General features: G+C 43.2%; 1 protein-coding gene and 1 non-coding gene across 2 annotated transcripts in view; one reads left to right on the top strand and one right to left on the bottom strand.

Annotated features, from left to right (window-relative positions):
* Nucleotides 1–11608: 11608 nt before the first annotated feature.
* Nucleotides 11609–21154, top strand: part of RTF1 (Rtf1, Paf1/RNA polymerase II complex component, homolog (S. cerevisiae)) — a 48048-nt gene continuing 38502 nt past the window's right edge. The window contains exon 1 of the mRNA XM_008587594.1: nucleotides 11609–11806. Within this exon, the coding sequence (XP_008585816.1) occupies nucleotides 11609–11806 (198 nt within the window). The remainder of the gene's footprint in view (nucleotides 11807–21154) is intronic.
* TRNAI-AAU lies at nucleotides 19457–19530 on the bottom strand. The gene has a single exon. It is a non-coding gene; the product is annotated as a tRNA-Ile (tRNA).

The following is a 21154-nucleotide window of genomic DNA, read 5'->3' as shown; positions in this document are numbered from 1 at the left end:
TTCCAGGCTGAAAATCCTTGGCTCCTCTCCTTAAAACCTCACCTACTGTAAATACTGAGTTCTCTCTGCTGGGTTTTTGTTTGTTTGCTTTGTTTGTTTGGGGGGGGGGCGCTGGCTGTTACTGGGATCCGCACCCTTGACCTTGGTGTTGCAACACTGCACTAGAACCAACCAAACTAATCGGCCAGCCCTTCTCTGCTGTCTTTGATGTAGCTTTCACTTCTTCTTTCCTAACCCAATGACATCTTGATAGTTACTGCACTTAACACAACTTACATTCAGTCTTCTGATTGTCCCATTCTGGACACATAACAGATTGTTTATTTTCATTCTTAAAATGGGGCACCCAGTCTAAACACCATATTCTTTTGCCTCCAGATGAGCCACTGCATAAATTCAAAGCCCTCCATAATCTCCTACTCCATCTATATTATTCATACTTATCTTGTTTCTCATCCCAGCTAGTATCTGACTTAAACCACACTCATTCCTCCTCATTATGGACTTAATGTTTTCTCTCCTCAACATTCCTCCTCTTCCCCATCCCAACCATTTGGTTTGGTGTTTACTTGACTTCCTTCCACCCCTCAGCTGACTGGTCCAGTCCTAGGCATCTGATCTGAACTGAGCCTATAAGGTTATTCTCAGGGATATTCTGAACTAAAAATGAAAAAGAACCCTTTTAACCCCAGTGGCTACTGCTGAGCTCCTTAACTGCCTGCCAATATTGTGAAGGAAACTGGTTTGCAGCAAAAGAAAATAAAATCAAGGTACTTAGAGACAGAGATGGGAATATAAAAGAAGGTCCAGTTAGCATTCATGTTGCCAGTTCTAGTTGTTTCTGTAGTCCAGCTGCAGCTAACCTCCTCCCATGGCGTGGCTATTTAGTCTTTTCTTGCCTTCTAAGCACCGATAAATTCCTTTTATTTTTATTATTTATTTATTTATTATTATTATTTTTTTGTCTTTTTCCGTGTCCGGCAATGGATCGCGACCCTCAGTGTTGCCCCCGTACCGGACTGGGACCGGCAACGGGATTGCAGCCCTCGGTGTTGCTCCCGCGCCTCGCTCAGCCAGTGAGCGGGAACCGGTCTGTATGTGGGATCCGAACCCTCGGCGGGAGCGCCGCCACACTTCCCAAGCGGCGCACTATAGCAGTGCGCCACCGGGCCAGCCCGATAAATTCCTTTTAGTTAAATTAATGAATTGGGTTTCTATCACTTGGAACCAATTGTTTCTGATTGATATCTTGATGCCACCTATTCGGAACACACATTAAATCATATGTTCTCCTTAAAACCTTTCCAAATGCCTCCATCCCATAATGATTGCTCCCCCTCTGACATCCTATAACACTTATTCTTTATGCTATACACACTGGCACTTAAGTATGTTCAAATTAAAACTAGATTGTAAACATCACTAAATGTTTATGTTCGTACTAAATGTTTTATTACAATCATTTATTGTTTTATGTGTACGAGGCTTATCTATCTCTTCAACAGGAGGATAAAAATCTTGGGGGTTAGGCTGGCTGGTTAGCTCATGGTTACAGTGAGGTGCTGGTAATACTGGTGTCCAAGGGTTGGGATCCCGATACTGGCCACCCACCGAAAAAAAAAAAAGAAAACCTTGCAGGTGGCTGTATTTGTCTGTTTCTGTGGCTTATAACAGAATACCTGAAACTAGGTCATTTATAAGAAAAAGAAATTTATTTCTTACAGTTCAGAGGCTGGTAAGGCTACAGTCCAAGAAGCGCATTTGGTGAGGGCCTTTTTTGTGATGGCTCTCTACAGCGAAGTACGGTATCACATGGCAAGAATGGGCTGAGTGAGAGAGAGTTAAACTGCTCAGTCTCTCTCCCTATAATGCCATCAGAACCATGCTCATTATTGCATGACTGGGTCAATCCGTTCACAAGGGTACAATCCTCACAATTTAGTCACCTGTCAAAGGCCCCACCTTTCAATTACTGTAATAAGATTTCACACCCTCTCAACACTGTTACAGTGGAAATTAAGTTTCCAACATGCAAACTTCTGACGGACACATTCGACTCTTAGCAATGGTGATTTTGTCATGTAATTTTTTTTGTTTGGTTTTTGTTTTGTTTTAGCAGCTAGCTGGTAAGGGAATCTGAACGCTTGACCTTGGTATTACCAATGCCCAGTTCTAACCAAATTAACTAATTGGACAGCCTGTCATATACTTTTAAAAATATATCTTCTGTAGTAACCTGCACAAACTTAGACAGAGTGGGTGCTGCCTCAAGAGGCCAAACAAAAGACAAATTTTATTTAAAAAAAAAAAAAAAAAAAAAAAGGAGGAAAGAAAGAAACCTTTAGGAAGGGCTCTAGTGACAAAGGCCAGCAAAGAATATTGCAATAGTTCAGGCAAGAGGCAAATACAGCAATTTAAGCTCTCAATGAGACAAAAATTGGAGTTCCTTTGGAGCCTAAGGATAATCAGGGTATGGAATCCAAGCAGGAAAAGAAGTGATTTTAGAAAAGGTTACCTCACAAGGGTTGGGGTTGTGCTGGTGGCACTACAGATTCAAGATTAGTTATCTACTTTGTTGGTTTGCTTTTTTTATTGTGATAAAATATATATAACATAAAATATACTATTTTAACCATTTTTAAGTATATAGTTCAGTGGCATTAAACACATTCACATCATGTACCACAATCACCAGCATTTATCTCCAAACTTTTTCTTCTTCCCAAACTGAAACACTGTGCCCATTAAACAGTAACTCCCTATTCCTCTATTTCCCCTTCCCCAGCAACTACAATTCTACTTTTTGTCTCTATGAATTTGGCTACCCTAGGCACCTCATATATATGAAATCAGGGAATATTTGTTCTTTTGTGTCTGGTTTGTTTCATCTAGCATAATATCTTTAAAGTTCTTCCACGCTGTAGCATGTGGCAGAATTTTCTTCCTTTTTGTGGCTGAATAATATTCCATTGTTTGAAGATATAAATTTTGTTTATCCATTCACCTCTCAATTGACATTTGGGTTGTTTCCATCTTTGGCTATTGTGGATAATACTACTATAAATATCTGTTTCAAGTCTCTTTTTTTCTTTTTTACCTCACATATTTATTTGTGGTGAGAACACTTCAAATCTACTCTCTTAGCAATTTGCAAGTATATAATACATTGTTATTAACTATAGTCATCATGTTGTACAATAGATTTCTTTAATTTATTCCCTCTAATCAAAATTTTGTATCCTTTGGCCAACATCTCCCCAATTCCCTCCCCCAGCCCCTGGTAACCACCATTTTACTCTCTGTTTCTGTAAGTTTGGCCTTTTAGATTTCACATATAAGTGAGATCACGAGGTATTTGTCTTTCTATGCCTAGCTTATTTCACTTAGAATAATGTCCTCCACGCTCATCCATGCCATCACAAATAGGTTTCCTTCTTTTTAAGGATGAATAGCATTCCATTGTGTATATATACATTTTCTTTGTGCATTCATCTGCTGATGGACACTTAGGTTGATTCCACATCTTGGCTATTGTGAATAGTGCTACAATGAACATGTGGGTGTAGGTGTCTCTTTGACATGCTAATTTCATTTCCTTTGGATATATACCAAGTAGTGAGATTGCTGGTTAAATGGTAGTTCTATTTTTAATTTGTTGAGAAACCTCCATACTATTTTCCATAATGGCTGTACTAATTTACATTTCCACCAACGATGTACAAAGGTTCCCTTTCCTCCACATCCTCACTAACACTTGTCTTTTGTCTTTTTGATGGTAGCTATTCTAGCAGGTATGAGGTGATATTTCATCAGTTTTAATCTGCATTTCCTTAATGATTAATGATGTTGAGCATTTTTTCATATACCTGTTGGCCATTTGTATGTCTTCTTTCAAGAATGTGTAATCAAGTCTCTTTTTCTTTTAAAGATGATCGGTAAGGGGATCTTAACCCTTGACTTGGTGTTGTCAGCACCACGCTCACCTAGTCAGCTAACTGGCCATCCCTATGTAGGGATCTGAACCCGTGGCCTTGGTGATATCAGCACCGCACTCTCCCAAGTGAGCCACGGGCCGGCCAATGTAATTAAGTCTCCCACTTTTTTTTTTGGTCCTTTTTGAGACCGGCTGCACCGCGCTCAGCCAGTGAGCGCTGTGAGCGCACCGGTCATCCCTATATAGGATCCGAACCCGCGGCGGGAGCGCTGTCCCGCTCCCAGCGCCGCACTCTCCCGAATGCGCCACGGGCTCGGCCCAAGTCTCCCACTTTTCAGTCAGGTTGTTTTTTTCTTCCTATTGAGTTGTTTGAGTTCGTTATATATTTGGTATTAATCACATGCGTGGTTTGCAAATATTTTCTCCCATTCCATAGGCTGTCTCTTCACGCTATTATTTCCTTTCCTGTGCGGAAGCTTTTCAGTTTGATGCAATCAGTGTCATTTGTCTACTTCTGCTTTTGTTGCTTGTGCTTTTGGGGTCACGTCCAAGAAATTATCGCCCAGACCAATGTCATGGAGCTTTCCCCCTATGTTTTCATTTAGTAGCTTTAGTGTCAGGTCTCTAAGTCTTTAATCCACTTTGAGTTGATTTTTGTAGATGGTGTGATATAAGGGTCTAATTTAATTCCTCTGTATGTGGATATTCAGCTTTCCCAGTATTCAGTTTTCTTTTGTTAAAGAAACTGTCCTTTCCCATTGTGTGCTCTTGGCATCTTTGTTGAAAATCAATTGACCATAAATGCTTGGACTTATTTCTGGGCTCTCTACCCTGTTTCATTTGTCTACATGTCTGCTTTTATGCCAGTACCATGTTGTTTTGATTAGTATAGATTGGCAGTATATTTTGAAATCAGGTAGAGTGATGCCTCCAGCTTTGTTCTGTGTGCTAAACATTGCTTTGGCTATTTGGGGGGTCTTTATGGTCCCATATGAATTTTAGAATGTTTTCTATTTCTGTGAAAAATGTTGGAATTTTGATAAGGATTGCATTGACTCTATACATTGTTTTGCATAGTATGGACATTTTAACAATAATAAGTCTTCCAATGCATGAATATGGGATATTTGTGTCTTCCTCTATTTATTTAATCAATTTTTAAGTTTCCAGTATACAGATCTTTTACTTCTTTGGTTAAATTTATTCCTAAGTATTTTATTTATATTTTGTTTCAGTCTCTGCATTTACTTTCAGGTATATACCCAGAAGTGGAATGGCTGGGTCATAAGGTAATTCCATGTTTAATTTTTTCAGAATTGCTGTACCATTTTCCACGGTGGCTGTGCCATTTTACATTCAATGCATGAGTTCCAATTTATCCACATCCTTGCCAACACTTATTTTCTGTTTCTTTTCTTTTTAAGTTTTTTAGTTTTTGTTTTTAGTAGTTGTTTTTATATTTTATTTTATTTTTTTTTAATTTTTATTTTTGGCAGCTGCCCAGTATCTGAACCCTTGACCTTGGTGTCACAACACCATGCTCTAACCAACTGAGGTAACCAGCCAGCCCAGCTTTTTTTTTTTTTTAATAGCAGCCATCCTAATGGGTGTGAAATAATATCTTGCTGTAGTTTTTATTTGCACTTCCCTCATCATTATTTGCTTTTTAATTTTTTTTTTTTTAAGTATAGGAAACCCTGTGTGTATTTATCTGCAGTGGGGAAAGAGGCTGGAAGGGAAGAATATTGTTCAAATCAGGAAGGAAGTTCTCCTTGAGCTCATAGAAAAAAAGATAATTTTTTAAAAAAAGGAGAAAGAACATGAGAATGTCAGGCAGAAAAAAGGGTAGAGGCATTAGTGGAGAGAAATAAAGACAAAGGGCTAGGGAATGATTACGTAGGTGAACCTAGCCAAATCTGTGGCATCTTCTCCCTTGGCCTCCCAGGCAGTGGCAGTGGCTCTACCAGAGCTTAACAACAGCTTTATTCATAACAAAACTGAAACCCACCCAAATTGGAAGTAAAAACAACATGGGACAGTCTATTTGTGAACATAGGGCAGCTAAATGCCCTGAAATGATAATATAGCAAAGGGAATAAAATGAGGCAGATCAAGAGATGGCCACTGCAAAGAGAAGCCCCTGGCCCAAAATGAAATGAACATTAAGAGCATCATTAGGAAGCCTAGGAACAGAGGATATTGAGGATGCTGAGAATCAGGATATGAATGAGTAAAGCCCTGCAGATCCCTATGTTGCAGTCAGTGAGGGAAGAAACAGAGGTCTGGTCAAGCACTGGCCAACCTTAGAAGGTAGCAGAACTTTAATGTAGTTTCCAATCATTATTAAATGGGACAACATATATAAAATGTTTAGCATGATTCCTGCAATTTTTCTGTATGTGTTCAAAAGAACTAGTGTTATTGCTCAACTCTGGGACAGTGCTCAATGAGTACGCCGTCTAGTATAGGGCATGCCATCAAACAAATAATTGCAATAGTGTGAAAGAAACTATAGTAGAGGAAGATACTAGGTATTGTAGTGGTTCAAAGAAGGATGTAACAAGCACTTATTGGCCAGGCATTAAGCTTAACACTTTTCAAGCATTTTCTCCTTTAATCCTCACAATAATCTTACGAAGTAGGTGCTAATATTACATCTATTTCCCAGGTAAGGAAACAGAATCTTAGAGATGTTAAGTAAATTGCTAGTTATAAGCTTGTCCACAGTTGGTGAAGTGGAGCTGGGATTCAAACCACATATGTTGGCTATCTCCAGGATAAATGCTCATTACTCTGTATAATATCTGCCCATCTGAGTCGAGGAGCAGTTCGTAGAAGAAGACATGAGCTGAGCATTGAAAGATAAAGCATTTAACAGGAAGATGAGAGGGCGAAAGGCAATTCAGGTGAAGGAGAACACATGCAAAAATGGAAGAGTTCTGCTTGGCAGAATGGTAATGATTTCTACAGACTAAACTCACACAGAGACAAGCCCAGGGCCAGGCACTTACCATACCATGTCTCTTATGCTTCACCATACTTTTGTAAGACATATGTTATTTCCCTCTTTTACCCCTGAGGAGAATGAAGCTCAGAGAAGTTAGGTGACTCAACCAAGTTCATAGAGCCAGGGAGGTGATAGAACTGGCCTCTGAATGCAGGTCTAGTAAGCTCTACACACTCCTTTGGATGGCAGAACGTGATGAGGGCAGAGGAAGGAGGAAGCATGATAGCAGTCTCAAAGATTTTTCGTTGTGACCCACGATAAGAAATGTATTTACTATGACCCAGTATGTACATGTGTATGTATACGGTAGAATTTTCTACCGCTCACCAACATCTATGTCTATCTCTGGACATATTGGAGGATTATACTTCTCTGTCTCCTTGCATTTAGGCAGTCACATGATTAGCTCTGGCCAATAGATTATGAGAAGTGATATTTATCAATTTCTGGCCAAAGCATTTCACTTCAGGTTCAAGACCATCCAGTGTTCTCTTTCCTTGCATCAGTGATTGTGAAAGCATATATTGATATCGAGGTGCCACAAAATTGAAGACCCCTGCATTGCTAAGCCAACAAAAAGAAAACAGTTGCCCTTGAGCGTCTCTGAGATCCACAGTAGACTTTGCATGAATGAAACATAAGCTTAGCTCTGTTAAGCCAATAAGATCTTGGTTTTGTTTGTTACTGCCACAAAACTTTTTTTTTTTGGTGGGTGGCCAGTTCAGGGATCCGAACCCTTTACCTTGGTGTTACAACTGCACTCTAACCAACTGAGCTACTGGCCAGCCCACTGCCACAAAAGTTAGCCTATCTTCATTTATGTAATATATAAATGAAACAAACATCACTTCCATTACTATATGCAATATACTCCAATGATTTCAATTCTATTCTATTGCAATTTAAAAATGGTTACTTGTGGGGCTGGCAGGTTAGCACAATCGGTTGAGCATGGTGCTGATAACACCAGAGTAAAGGGTTTGGATCCCCTTACCGATTGGCCACACACACACACACACACACACACACAATATATATATATAATATTTTTTTAAATAGATAAATAAAATAATAAAAATGGTTACTTGTGACCCACTGAATTGACTTCATGACCTGCAAATTGAAAAACGCTGCTGTAGGGCCGGCCCGGTGGCGCACTCTCCACTTGGGAGCGCGGCAGCGCTCCCGCTGAGGGTTCGGATCCCATGTGGAGACCGGTTCCCGCTCACTGGCTGAGCGCGGTGCGGGTGCAACACCGAGGGTTGCGATCCCGTTGCCGGTCCCCAGTACGGGCGCGACACCGAGGGTTATGATCCCGTTACCGGTCAGTAAAAAAGACAAAAAGAAAAAAAAAAAAAGAAAAACACTGCTGTAGAGGTGGTCTGAGCCAGACCATACCACAAAGCACATTGTATACCAGACCCAAGAGTTCGGACTTTATTCTGTAGACAATGTGGTGTTCATGGAAAGGAGAAAAAAAAATTGGATATGACTTTTTAAACTATTCTGTAAGAACTTCTCATGTGCTGTTCTTTAAAAGAAGGCCTCAAAACCACACCTGTGACAACCATTAAACCATCAACTTAATCATCTCTTCAAGGCCCCACTTTTCAATTACTGTAATAGGATCTCCCACCCTTTTTTTTTTTTTCCTTTTTGTCTTTTTTCGTGACCGGCAACGGATCGCAACCCTCAGTGTTGCGCCCGTACCGGACCGGGACCGGCAACGGGATCGCAACCCTTGATGTTGCGCCCGCACCTCGCTCAGCCAGTGAGCGGCCGGTCTGTATGTGGGATCTGAACCCTCGGCAGGAGCGCCACCGTGCTCCCAAGTGGCGCACTGTAGCAGTGCGCTACCTGGCCGGCCCAAGGATCTCCCACCCTTTTAACACCATGTCACAGTGAGGGAGCAAGCCTCCAACACATGAAACTTTGACGGGACACAATCCAATTCACTGTGCCAGTCAAGGGTTGCTGACTATCTTATGGCTTTCTTTTTAGCAATTCTGTTTAACACATTTAAAGATGGTCCTCACAGAAGGGCATCAAGCTTCAGGGTGGTTAGAAATGGAGGAGCTGGCCTAGTCATTTTGGGTCATCTTGGCCATGGGTTTAGTGTCAAGGATATATTGAGGGAGAAAAGTCTACAGGTTATACCTTAGGAAAATTCTTCTGGAATAAAGAGGTAGCTGGGCTTTATTTACGTTGTTTTCTTCACCTTAATCCTGAACACCTTTTCAAGCTAACCAGCAGCAAAGTGGACACTGAGATATGTTTAGTTCCAGGGATTTCTCTATGTATGACATGATATTTTCTTTTATTACTATTTTAAGGCATGTACTTTTTTTTTTTTTTTTTTGCATTTATAATAGTCTCCTAAGAGCTTACTATAAATCAGTTTCATAAGCCACAGGAAATAAAAGGACTACAGACAGACTTAAGGGAAACAGGCAGGGAGCTGAGGTGGGCCAAGATGATTCCTGTTTTGTTGTTTTTTGGTGGCTGGCTGGTATGGGGATCTGAACCCGACCTTGGTGTTATAACATCACACTCTAACCAACTGGACTAACTGGCAAGCCTAAGAAGGGCCAGGATGAGTCTAGGGACTGGGTGGGTGCATTTCTTGGGGGCGGGAGGACCTGTAAGGTAAGCGGCACAAACCGGTGAGGCTCCCTGAACAACAGCATAACAACCAACAGGTCTGCAGCAACACACCCTGGGAAATTGTGCCCACGCCTCTGTGGAGCTACTTCCATAACTGTGGCCAAGGTCAAAGAAGGCCTTGCAACCCCAAGGGAGGGGGCCGCATCCCTGGAGGGAGCATCAGACATGCACATTTGTAATATGTATTGTAACGTGATGGAGAAAATAAAATTTATACAGTAAAGTGGGAAAAGAGAGCCAGTGAGAAAAACTCAGCAGCCTGCCTGTGCTCAGCATTACCCAGGAAAGACAGGGGTCTAACTCCCAAATTCATTTCTAGAATAAACAAATTAACAGACTCCAAAGGAGTTTCAAGACCAGTTTCACATTATTGCTTATGCTCCTTACCTTATTTTCCAAATCCCACAATCATTTCTGGAGCTGACCTTTTTATCAACTAACCTCAAACACACCAGGGATAAAACTGAACTTATTTCCTACACACACCAGTTCCCCAAATCTTCTTCTCTCTTCTTGTATTTCTTTGTTTTTTTTTTTTTTTTTGTCTTTTTCCGTGTCCGGCAACGGATCGCAACCCTCAGTGTCGCCCCCATACCGGACAGGGACCGGCAACGGGACCGCAACCCTCCGTGTTGCTCCCGCGCCTCGCTCAGCCAGTGAGCGGGAACCGGTCTGTATGTGGGATCCGAATCCTCGGGCGGGAGCGCCGCGTGCTTCCCAAGAGGCGCACTATCCAGTGCGCCACCGGGCCGGCCCATATTTCTTTGTTTTTATGAAGGGCTCACTTGCCACCATCTTCCTAAGCCAAAATCTGAACATCATCGGTGTCTGGGACCTCCCTTTCCCTTACTCCTCCCTCAACTAATCTCCAAATCCTGGTGATTCTACCTTCCAAATTATCCAGAATCCAACTACTTCTCTCCATTCCCACTGCTTCTTCCTTAGTTCAGGACACCATCATCTCTCGCCAAGAAAACACCAACAGCCCAAGTGGTCTCCCTTAGTCTCACTCCCTATCCATTCGCCACACTGCGACCAGAGTAATCCTTTTTTTTTTTTTTTGGTCCTTTTTGAGACCGGCCGCACCGCCGCACCGCGCTCAGCCAGTGAGCGCACGGGTCATCCCTACATAGGATCCGAACCCACAGCGGGAGCGCTGCTGCGCTCCCAGCGCCGCACTCTCCCGAGTGCGCCACGGGCTCGGCCCCAGAGTAATCATTTTAAAACACAAATCCAATCATGTCGTTACTCAGTTTCAACTCTTTCAATACTAAAGTCCAAACTCCCTAATATAGCTTTTTAGGCTCTCAATGTGGCCGCTGCATCCCTCTCCAGCCTCATGGCCTTATCCCCACGCACCACGTTCTGTTCCGGCCATAATGGACTTTCAGTTCCTGAACCCAACTTTCTCTATTATCAGTAGGCCTTTGCCCACGTTGTTCTCTGCTTGCAACATACTTCTCTCCACTCTTCTTTTAGGTAGCTCAGATGCATTCTCCGGGCTCCAGCTTAGCATGTACAGTCCAAGTAGGCAGTCTCCGTCCCCTAACCGGTGCCCTCGGCGTGGTCCTGTTATTTATGTCTTCCGGGAGGACGGCCCGAAGCGTCGCCCTCCACACTTCATCAGTGTCGGACATTTGAAAGGCTGGAAACACGCGAGCCTCCTCAGTGTGGATCCAGATCCTTGCGGCTCCAGCCCCCGACAGGTAGGGAGCCTACTGAGCTTCAGTACCACAGCAGACACAGCCAAGAAGTCCGAAGCCGGCGCCGGGCCAACCACTGTTGTCACCCTCCCGGAACTCTGGTAGGCCCACGGCCCCGCCTCCCGCGCTGCGTCGGGGACGGGGAGGGGCGGGGCGCCGGTGAGCGGCGTGCGCTGGTCAGGGGCGGGGCCAGGGGCGGAGCGGAGCGCAATACGTAATAACTTCGTATAGCATACATTATACGAAGTTATACGAGCGTGCGCTGGTCAGGGGCGGGGCCAGGGGCGGAGCGGAGCGCGCATGCGCGGTCGCCTTTGTGTGGGTCGATCGGCAGTGGCGGCGGTGGCAGTGGCGGTCCCACTGGCAGGCGGGCAAGAGGGGAGTCCGGGCGGTGTCCGGCGTGGGAGCCGGGGAGCCACCATGGTAAAGAAGCGGAAAGGCCGAGTCGTGATCGACTCGGACACGGAGGACAGCGGCAGCGACGAGAACCTGGATCAGGTGAGGGCAGGCCGCGGAGGCGCGGGCCAGCGGAGCGGGAGGGCTCAGTCCGGGCCACCGGAGCCGGGAGCCGGCCGGGCCCAGAGTCTCCCGGCCCTAGCGCCTGGCCTGCCGTCTACCCTCACCGCCGCTGCAGCTCCCTTCCTGTCCTCTCCGCAGCGTCCGGAGCCCTCGGGGTCCGTCCGGGGCCTGGAGACGGAGCTCGGAGGACTTGGCGCCTTGGGCAGGGAGGCGGGGCAGGGACCAGGCTGATGGGCCTTGTACCCCCGGGGGTACAGAAGGGGGCCGCGATCTGCCGGGGCTGGATTGGGTCGGCGGGTTGCAGGCTAGGCGATCCAGACCCGGAGAGATAGGAAGTATCGCCCGCCAACCCGGGAGGCTGGGAGGTTTGGGAGGAGGTGCAAGGGTGAGCGTGGGGCGCTGTAGGAGGGGGGAGGGCGAGAAGGTGCGGACTCTGGAAGATTTAAGTTTTTCAGAAAAGGGGTGTGGACAGACAGGAGGGACGCTTTGTAAATGTTCCGAAGAGCCTCTGCCGTGCGAGGAAGACTTAGCTGTGAGCTTAAGTCTGTTTGGTGACTAGGGTCGTTTGTGGTTGAGAAGGGTCCCTGTTGGGATGTCAGACCTAAGAAAAGGCTCTTGGGAGGAGGAAGGAGGGCAGATATTGAAAGTAGTGGAGAACTATGTAGGGCGGCATAGAGGGACGGTGGCCCAGGCCTTTTGGCCCTTTTTCATGCAGCGTCCCAGAATTCTTTCTTATTTGAAAATTGTGCAGGAAGCATTGAAAGTAACTTTTGGTCTTAGGATCTTGGGGTTGCTTGGGTATTCTTGAAAATACAGATGGGAGGAAGCTGTCCTTTGTAGTAGTGCTCTAGTTATACCAGTATATACAAAGATCGTTTCTGCTGTATTTAATGAACAGATGATATAAAGAAAGAACATGCAAGAGATAGTAGCTTTGGGCCGGCCCGTGGCTCACTCGGGAGAGTGTGGTGCTGATAACACCAAGGCCTCGGGTTCGGATCCCATATAGGGATGGCCGGTTGGCTCACTCAGTGAGCGTGGTGCTGACAACACCAAGCCAAGGGTTGAGATCCCCTTACCGGTCATCTTTTAAAAAAAAAAAAAAAAAAGAGATAGTAGCTTTATAAGTTGGGTAGAAAGAGTACTGAACTTGGAATCTGAAAATTTGAGTTCTAGGCTGAGCTTATGCTGCTTTCTACTATGTATCTTTGGTCTTAACTGTAAAATCGAGATACAACATCAGCCTTGGGTATCTAATTGAGCTATTGTAGGGATCAAGTGTTTGTTAGAATGATTGTTGGTACAAGCATTTGCAAACTTGGGGGTCCTTTCTATTAGGTCAGAGGTATCAGTACTATAGTATTAGGGCATGAACGGGGAGAATTTTTAAGAAGGAAGGATTGGAGAGGTTTTGAAGAGGGCTGTTTTGAAAATGGCGATGCAGAAGGTGGGGAAATAATGGGGCCTGTGAAGTACTATTAAAGGGATAGAACCCTTGTTTTGGGATAGGAATTGAAAGGGTAAGCTGAAAGTGTTTGAAATTTACAAAATGTAAAAAATATATACTTGACTATAAAAGCTTGGTTGATAGATAATTTTAGACTGGCAATTGGGAGGATTAAAATTTTTTTTTACTGCTTTCTGATCTACAAATGTAGAGGTTTCAGATAATAACAGCATCAGCTACCATTTACATAGTGCCTAGGGTGAACTAGACCCCTTAATTAAGTGGTTTATTTACACTGTCAAGTTTTCAAATTATGGTGAAGTTGGAATCATTTTCCCCACTGTACATATGAGGAAAATGGAGGTTGAAAAAGTAATTCACACAGCTAGTCAGTGTTAGAGTTCAAATTTGAACTCCAAACTGTATGAGTCCAAAGCCTATACTCTTTCCACTGTACCAATGTTAGTATTTTAATTTTTCATATTGCATAATGAAAATATTTCATAGTCATTTTCCACATTGCTTAGAATTCATGTTTGTAAAGTACACTGAATAGAGGAGATTGGTACATAGATGAAAGAGATTATTTGGGGGGCTTCCTTGATAAGGCACTCTCAAGACATTTGTTCTGATGATGAACAAACTAAGGTGCCAATTAAGGCCGGCCCGTGGCTCACTCGGGAGAGTGCGGTGCTGATAACACCAAGGCCACGGGTTCGGATCCTATATAGGGATGGCCGGTTTGCTCACTGGCTGAGCGTGGTGCTGACAACACCAAGCCAAGGGTTGAGATCCCCTTACCGGTCATCTTTATTAAAAAAAAAAAAAAAGGTGCCAATTATTCTATCTTTAGTGTTTTTTTTACATAATTCTGATGAATGAAATAACTTGAGTGCTTCCTTTTTTTTTTTTTTTTGGTTGCCTGTAGCACCCAGGCAGTCTCCCATCCACGTTCTAACCAGGCCTGATCCTGCTTAGCTTCTGAGATCAGACCGGATTGGACATGTTCTGGGTGGTATGGGTGCTATGGCTGTAGACCGAGTGTTTTCTTCTGTGGTAGAGCAATTTACCTGATCCATAAAGAGCTTTTGCAGAGTGGGAAGTGGAGGGGATTACAACTTTAAACCCAGTTCTAAATTAAATATCTATTTGTAAAAAGAAATTAAAGTGAAATTCGTAAGAAATACCTAATTATTTTAACAGCAGTTTCAACTTCCTCCCCTACAACTACTCATTGGCATTCTTGTTATCAGATGGGAACTAGATCAAAATTCACTTTCCCTGCACATCCTACAGGGACACCAATATCTTCTATCTATTTGTTCCGCATTGTGCCAGGCTCTCAGAGGAACGAGAGAGAAAGATCTCTGCCCTCTGGACGTTTTCACCAGAGGCCTTGAAGCAGGAGTTTACAGTCAGTGCAGTTTGGGGGTCTTTAGGGATCCTCAGACACAATTAATGCATTCTGGGCTTTCCTGACCAAGATGCCTTGCGCTATTCCATCTAGCTCTGAGTTTTCGTTGGGGGTATAACATTGGACTTGCTGTCTAGTTTATGGTCTTTGTGGAAAGAGCCAATCATGACAAATCTCTGAGTTTCTAGTGTGGAGTGGAGCATAGTTAGTAAGGAGGCTCTTTGTCTCTTGGTTTTCCAGCTAGGAATCTAAGTCATTATGTCAGAAATATTACCTCCAACTTAGTCCTTATTGAAGGTGAGATAAGTGAGTCTTCTAGTCTGTTTTTTTCTGAAGGTGGGGGGAGGACCCCTGTGTCAGAAGCCACCTGAGTTGCTTATTTAAAAGGTAGTTTGGGGTGTGTGGGGCACTGAGCCTGCCATCCCAAACCTACTGAATCAGACCTTCAGGGGACTCTGCATTTCTAACAGGTGCAGCCCAGGTAATTAAGATTTATTTTAATGATTGAGACCACTGTCTGTATACAAGTTAATCTTTTTAGTAAGACATTGTAAGTTGTTTGGGAAATAGCTTCCTATCTCTGCCATAGTGCATCCACTAGTGTATCCACATTAGGAGCACACGTACAACCAAAGGAACTTGACAGGGATGTTTGAGGTGGCAAAACTGCTGGTTCTAAATCTCTGAAGAATTGTTGGGATGCTTTTTATTGACGCCTATTTCTTTTTTCTTCTTTCTTCTTGTTGGAAAAAGGTATATAGTAACTAAAGTGGAGTAGTTTAAATTTTGTTTTAATTTACAAAGTTTTTTTTTTTTTTTTAATTTATTTTTTGGCAGCTTACTGGTTTGGGGATCTGAACCCTTGACCTTGGTGTTATAACACTGCCCTCTAACCAACTGAGCTAACTGGCCAGCCTTCTTAACAAAGGTTTTTTAAAACACAGACCTTACTTGGAGAGTTTGAAGGATTTTCTTTTAGCATGTGACCTAATAGTGACCCTGTTCTTATGTTGGCACCACCCTTTCTTCAACATTTTTTTTCCTAAAAGATGACCGGGAAGGGGATCTTAACCCTTGACTTGGTGTTGTCAGCACCACGCTCTCCCAAGTGAGCTAACCGGCCATCCCTATATAGGGATCCGAACCCGTGGCCTTGGTGTTATCAGCACCATGCTCTCCCATGTGAGCCACAGGCCTCCTTTCTTCAACATTTTAAAATTGCAAGATACTTGCAATTGGTGCCTCTTGGAAAAAAATAACAGAATTTGAGGCAAACCTCTGGGCTTTTTTGCCTCATCATATACCTGCATCTAGATAATGTGTCACTCTTTATGGAATACTTATGCAGTGGATCCTATAATAAAAAGCATCCAAGATAATAAAGGGAACCGTTCTCTGTTCAGATCAGTACAGCTCAGTATTTCTAAAAATTTTACTCTGCCTTTCTCAAAAAAAAAAAAAAGAAAGAAAGAGAAAGCACTATATGCACACTGGAATGCTTTATTTCATAATTTCCTTTCTTATTTATTTATTTATTTATTTATTTTTTCCCTTTTTTCGTGACCTGCAACGGATCGCAACCCTCAGTGTCGTGCCCGTACCTGACCGGGACCGGCAACGGCAACGGGATCGCAACCCTCGGTGTTGCACCCGCACCTCACTCAGGCAGTAAGCAGCCGGTCTGTATGTGGGATCCGAACCCTCAGCGGGTGTGCTGCTGCTGCGCTCCCAAGCGGTGCACTGTAGCAGTGCGCCACCGGGCCGGCCCATTTCCTTTCTTATTTAAAATGATGATTATGTTGTCATGTCCTGTTTTTCTCTGCTCATCCAACTTGAAGTAGCAGTAGTTAAATTTGTCTTTGAGAGAATAAGAACTGTAAGTATTTTCTAGAAACTATTTTTAGACATTAACATGTAAAAAGACATTATTGTTATAAAGTATCCTTCTGTAAACCTTCCCCATAAAAGTTGGGAAATTAAAAAGTTGTGCTTCTCACTAATATAGTCTTCACATTAGCAGGAGCAGATTTTGAAGTCTAGGATAAATTTGTGAGAAGTGTCATTGTTAACTTGTGAAGTTTTTAATTTATGTCATAATGTTGCATCTAAGCTTGATGTAACTCATTTGCTAATTTTACTTGACTTTTCTTTAGAAATAGTACAGGAGGAGTGAGTCCCATGGGAGCTTTTCAGAAAAATATAAAACCTATCTTCAGACACAGGTTCTGTTGGTGTACAGGAGTACTTCAAAAAGTTTGTGGAAAATAGAGTTGAAACATAATATAAATCTTTCCATGAACCTTTTGAAGTACTCTTGTATTTATTGCTCCCTTCCTAGAATTTTAAGTTTCCCCAAGGGGGGAGATTGTTTGTTCATCTTTCTTTTTTTTTTTGTCTTTTTCGTGACCGGTAAGGGGATCACAACCCTTGGTGTGGTGTCATCCGCACCGCGCTCAGCCAGTGAGCACACCGGCCAGTCCTATATAGGATCCGAACCCGTGGTGGGAGCGTCGCTGCGCTCCCAGTGCCGCACTCTCCCGAGTGTGCCGCGGGCTGGCCCGTTTGTTCATCTTTCGACAAATGGGTTAGATAGTGCTAACCCTATCACGACGGCTAGTGGGTGAACAAAATGGAAGTAGTATCAACCTCCAAGGAGCTATAGATTGGGGGGGTGGCATTGATCAAAGGGTGCTTTCCTTACAATTGTGCTCCAGGCTGTGAAGGAAGAGCAAAGATACTGTGAGAGGATGACCAGGGAACTATACTAGCTTCATGAGAATGCCATGTAAACTGTGACCTGGAATATGTGTTAAGGAAAAGGAGATTAGGAGACCGAAGCATAAAGGGAAAGGTGTTGAGTGTTCATGGTTAAGGGACCAGCAGGTAGAAAAGAAATGAGGCAGGAAGGACCTCGCATCCTCATGAAACTGAAAGAAGCACAAAGTGATGGAACATAACAAGTTGGAGAAAAGGTGCTACAAATGAAGCTGCAGGGGGAGATTCTGTTTTGACCCTTTGGGGATTAAACCGAGAAGTCGGTTTAATGGATTACAACCAGCATTAAAAATGAATTGAATAAAAACATCAAGTGTGTCATACATGATAAAGTATTGTTTCATGAAGCTTGTGTTTCATGCATGTACAGATAGTGGGTCATGAGGTGTAATTTATCTTACTGTGGGCTGGGGTTAAAAAGTTTTAAAGCCACTGGCAGGACCATCTGGGCAATGTTAATGACTTTGGATTTTATTTTGAGGGCAGTAAGAGTCACTGAAGGATTGTAAGTTGAAAGAGTTATTCAGATTTGCTTCTTTTACGAGCTTACCCAGACTGCTATGTGGAGTGTAATATGGAGGGGGAGGGAATACTAGTTAGGTAGCAGAAAGAGGAGTCCAGCTGAGAGATGGTGGAAAGCCTAAGTTCTAGAATGGAAGCTCTCGGAGAGCAAAGGTGTTGTTCACTGTAGTATCACTGGTACCTACAACAGTGCCTACATGCAGCAGGCACCCTGTCGATATTTGTTGAATGAAGGACTGACTTGGATTGGTAGGGAAGTTATAAAGATGACAGATAGTAGAATCAACTGATCATAATATTCAGGATTTAAAACTGACAGGACTTGACTGATTGGATGTTGGGATGAGAAGAGGAGGTATAAGAGATGGATGTCAGCACCCTGGAGGAAGATCAGGTTTAAAAGTGAAGATTAAGAGTTGAGTCTGGGATATGTGGAGTTTAAAGTGTCTATGAATATCCAGTGGAGACATTAAGTGGGTAGTTGAAAATAATGCCTACCTGACACAGAGTAAGGCACTTGAATCTTTGTTGAATAAGCAAATGCTACTGGTATATCCACAGTGGAAAATTTTTAACCTGGTTACGGAGGGATTTCTTAGAGACATAAGGGACACTGTCAGTTTGGGGGTTCTTGCTCCAGCCCCACTACTGTAATACTGATATCCCTCCTTTAAGGAGTAGAAATGTGTTTTAGTTAGGAAGTGTATTAGGAGAAGGGAGCAAAGTAAAAACAAGTAACAATGGTAAAATCCTTTTTAAAAAAAATATATCTTTTATTTTGAATGAGTTGAAAGCTGATTATTTTGCCAATTCTACAACATTATGGGCATTTATATAACTCAATATTTTTATCTACAATTATAATTACTTTGCTGGAAGTTTGAGGGAAAAGTTGCCAAATTTACTGCCAATCATATGAAATTTAAAGGTTTGTTGTATTACCACTTTGGAACTATTACTTCAGAAGGGTTTTTGTGTGTTTGTTATTGTTTCAGTGTTATTATAAAAACTAATACAGGTCTGTTGAAACAGTTCTAACAATACAGAAATACCTTCCTTTCACATAAACATATATACACACAATGGCTCCCTTCCTTATTCCTGAAAAGTAACCAATGTCCACTGTCTGAATCATGTTCCTCTACCAACAATTTTGGTATGAAAGTAAGAATAGGAATTAATATCTCAAATTTAAAACTTTGGGTATTCTTCTTCTTCTTCTTTTTTTTTGGCAGCTGGCTGGTAGGAGGATCTGAACTGTGGATTATCCTTCTTTCCTCAGCATCTCTCAAGTCATCCCACTTCTCTGTCCCTGTGGCTACTTACCTTGTCCAGGCCACCATCCATTCTGATGAGACTGCTGTGGTTTCCCTCTGACTCCTCTCTGCACTTCCACCCTGGCCTCTCTACTCCATTCATCTAGAGCACTCCAGCTAGAGTGCTCTTTTTTTTTTTTTTTCCTAAAAGTGTCTGGCCAGTACAGGAATTGAACCCTGGACCTCGGTGTTATTAGCACCTCACTCTAACCAACTGAGCTAACTGGCCAGCCTCCCAGAGTGCTCTTTTAAAAATCTGCAGTGGGCTGGCAGGTTAGCTCAGTTGGTTAGAGTGAGGTGTTGTAACACCAAGGTCAAAGGTTCAGATCCCCATACCGGCCAGCCGCCAAAAAAATAAAAATAAAAACCCTCAGTAGATTGGGTTACTCCCCTGCTTAAAACCATCTGATGGCTTCCCACTGCCTTCAGATAAAATCCATGCTCCTCACCCTGCTTTACAAAACTCAGAGTGATCTGGTTTCTTCTTACCCCTAGCCCACCTCATTTTATTTCCCCCCTTGCCTGCTCAGCTTCAGTCACACTGTTTCTCTTTCAGTTCTTTGACTAAGCCAAGCCTGTTATCAGCTTCAGGGCCTTTGCTGTTCCATCTGGAGGCCCCTGTCCAGAAAACTGCATCCCCTTTCCTTTCCCAAAGTTTCTAGTCTTGGCTTATGTGGCCTCAAAGAAGCCTCCCCTGAGCATCTCACTGCAGACATATCCTCCATTCATTTGATTCACTTCCTTTTTTAGTGCTTATCATTAGATGTAATTCATTGTTTCTTTACTTGTGTATTGTTTGTTTCCCACACTTGATTATAAATTCCACGAGGTCGAGCACCATGTATTTTTTCTTCACTGTTTGCTACCCAGGGCTCAGTACATAGTGAGTGCTTGTAGTAGGGTGGCCAACCGTCCTGGTTTGCCTGAAACTGAGAAGTTTCCCAGAATGCAGGACTTTCAGTGCTAAAACTAGGACAGTCCTGGGCAAACGGGATTTGGTCACTTTAGCTGATAGTAATTATTTACATTAGTTATATCTGTGGAATAAGTAAGTGAAAAATGGTTAGAGTGTGTTATTGATAACCACAAGGACTAGGGTTCAATCCCTATTGGCCAGCAGCCAAAAAAAAAAGTAAGTGAAAAAGATGTCAGCATGCTAATTATCTATAAAAAACCTCTTTAGGTTTATTCATATGAGCTTTTATTCTCCTTTTCTTGCTTTATTTTAGGATCTCTGTTTTGACAGTCTAGTTTAATGTTGAGTAAAGCTTTTAAGCAATACTAATTAATGAAACTGCCCTAAAAGCCAGATGTGACATCTCTACATAGCTGTACCTATAGTGGTTTGGGCATTGGCATTACTTTAAGCAGATCTTTGGTTCACCTTAAATTTGACATACCATGGTGCTTCCGCACACTTAATTCCCTTAGGGGAATGTTGAGATAAACAGGGAGGATTTTCACTGGATTGTGGTTGAGAGAGGTCCACTGGACACACAGAAATGTTGTCTCAACCAGTGTGGCGCAGTGAAGTGGGCAGACAGGAGAGAGCCATAGATGGACCCACTGTTTATGGATCAGTTTTTTTTTTTTTTTCCTTTTTATCTTTTTTACTGACCAGTAACGGGATCGCAACCCTCGGTGTCACGCCCGCACTGGGGACCGGCAACGGGATCGCAACCCTCGGTGTTGCACCCGCACCGCGCTCAACCAGTGAGCGGGAACCGGTCTCCACATGGGATCCGAACCCTCGGCGGGAGGGCCACCGCGCTCCCAGATGGAGCACTTTCCAGTGCGCCACTGGGCCGGCCCTATGGATCAGTTTGGGTTTAGCTTTTTGGAGTACAGGGGGT

This window comes from Galeopterus variegatus, unplaced genomic scaffold, assembly GCF_000696425.1.
Source record: "Galeopterus variegatus unplaced genomic scaffold, G_variegatus-3.0.2 Scaffold119, whole genome shotgun sequence".
NCBI lineage: Eukaryota > Metazoa > Chordata > Mammalia > Dermoptera > Cynocephalidae > Galeopterus > Galeopterus variegatus.
This window is presented reverse-complemented; position numbering and strand designations above follow the sequence as displayed.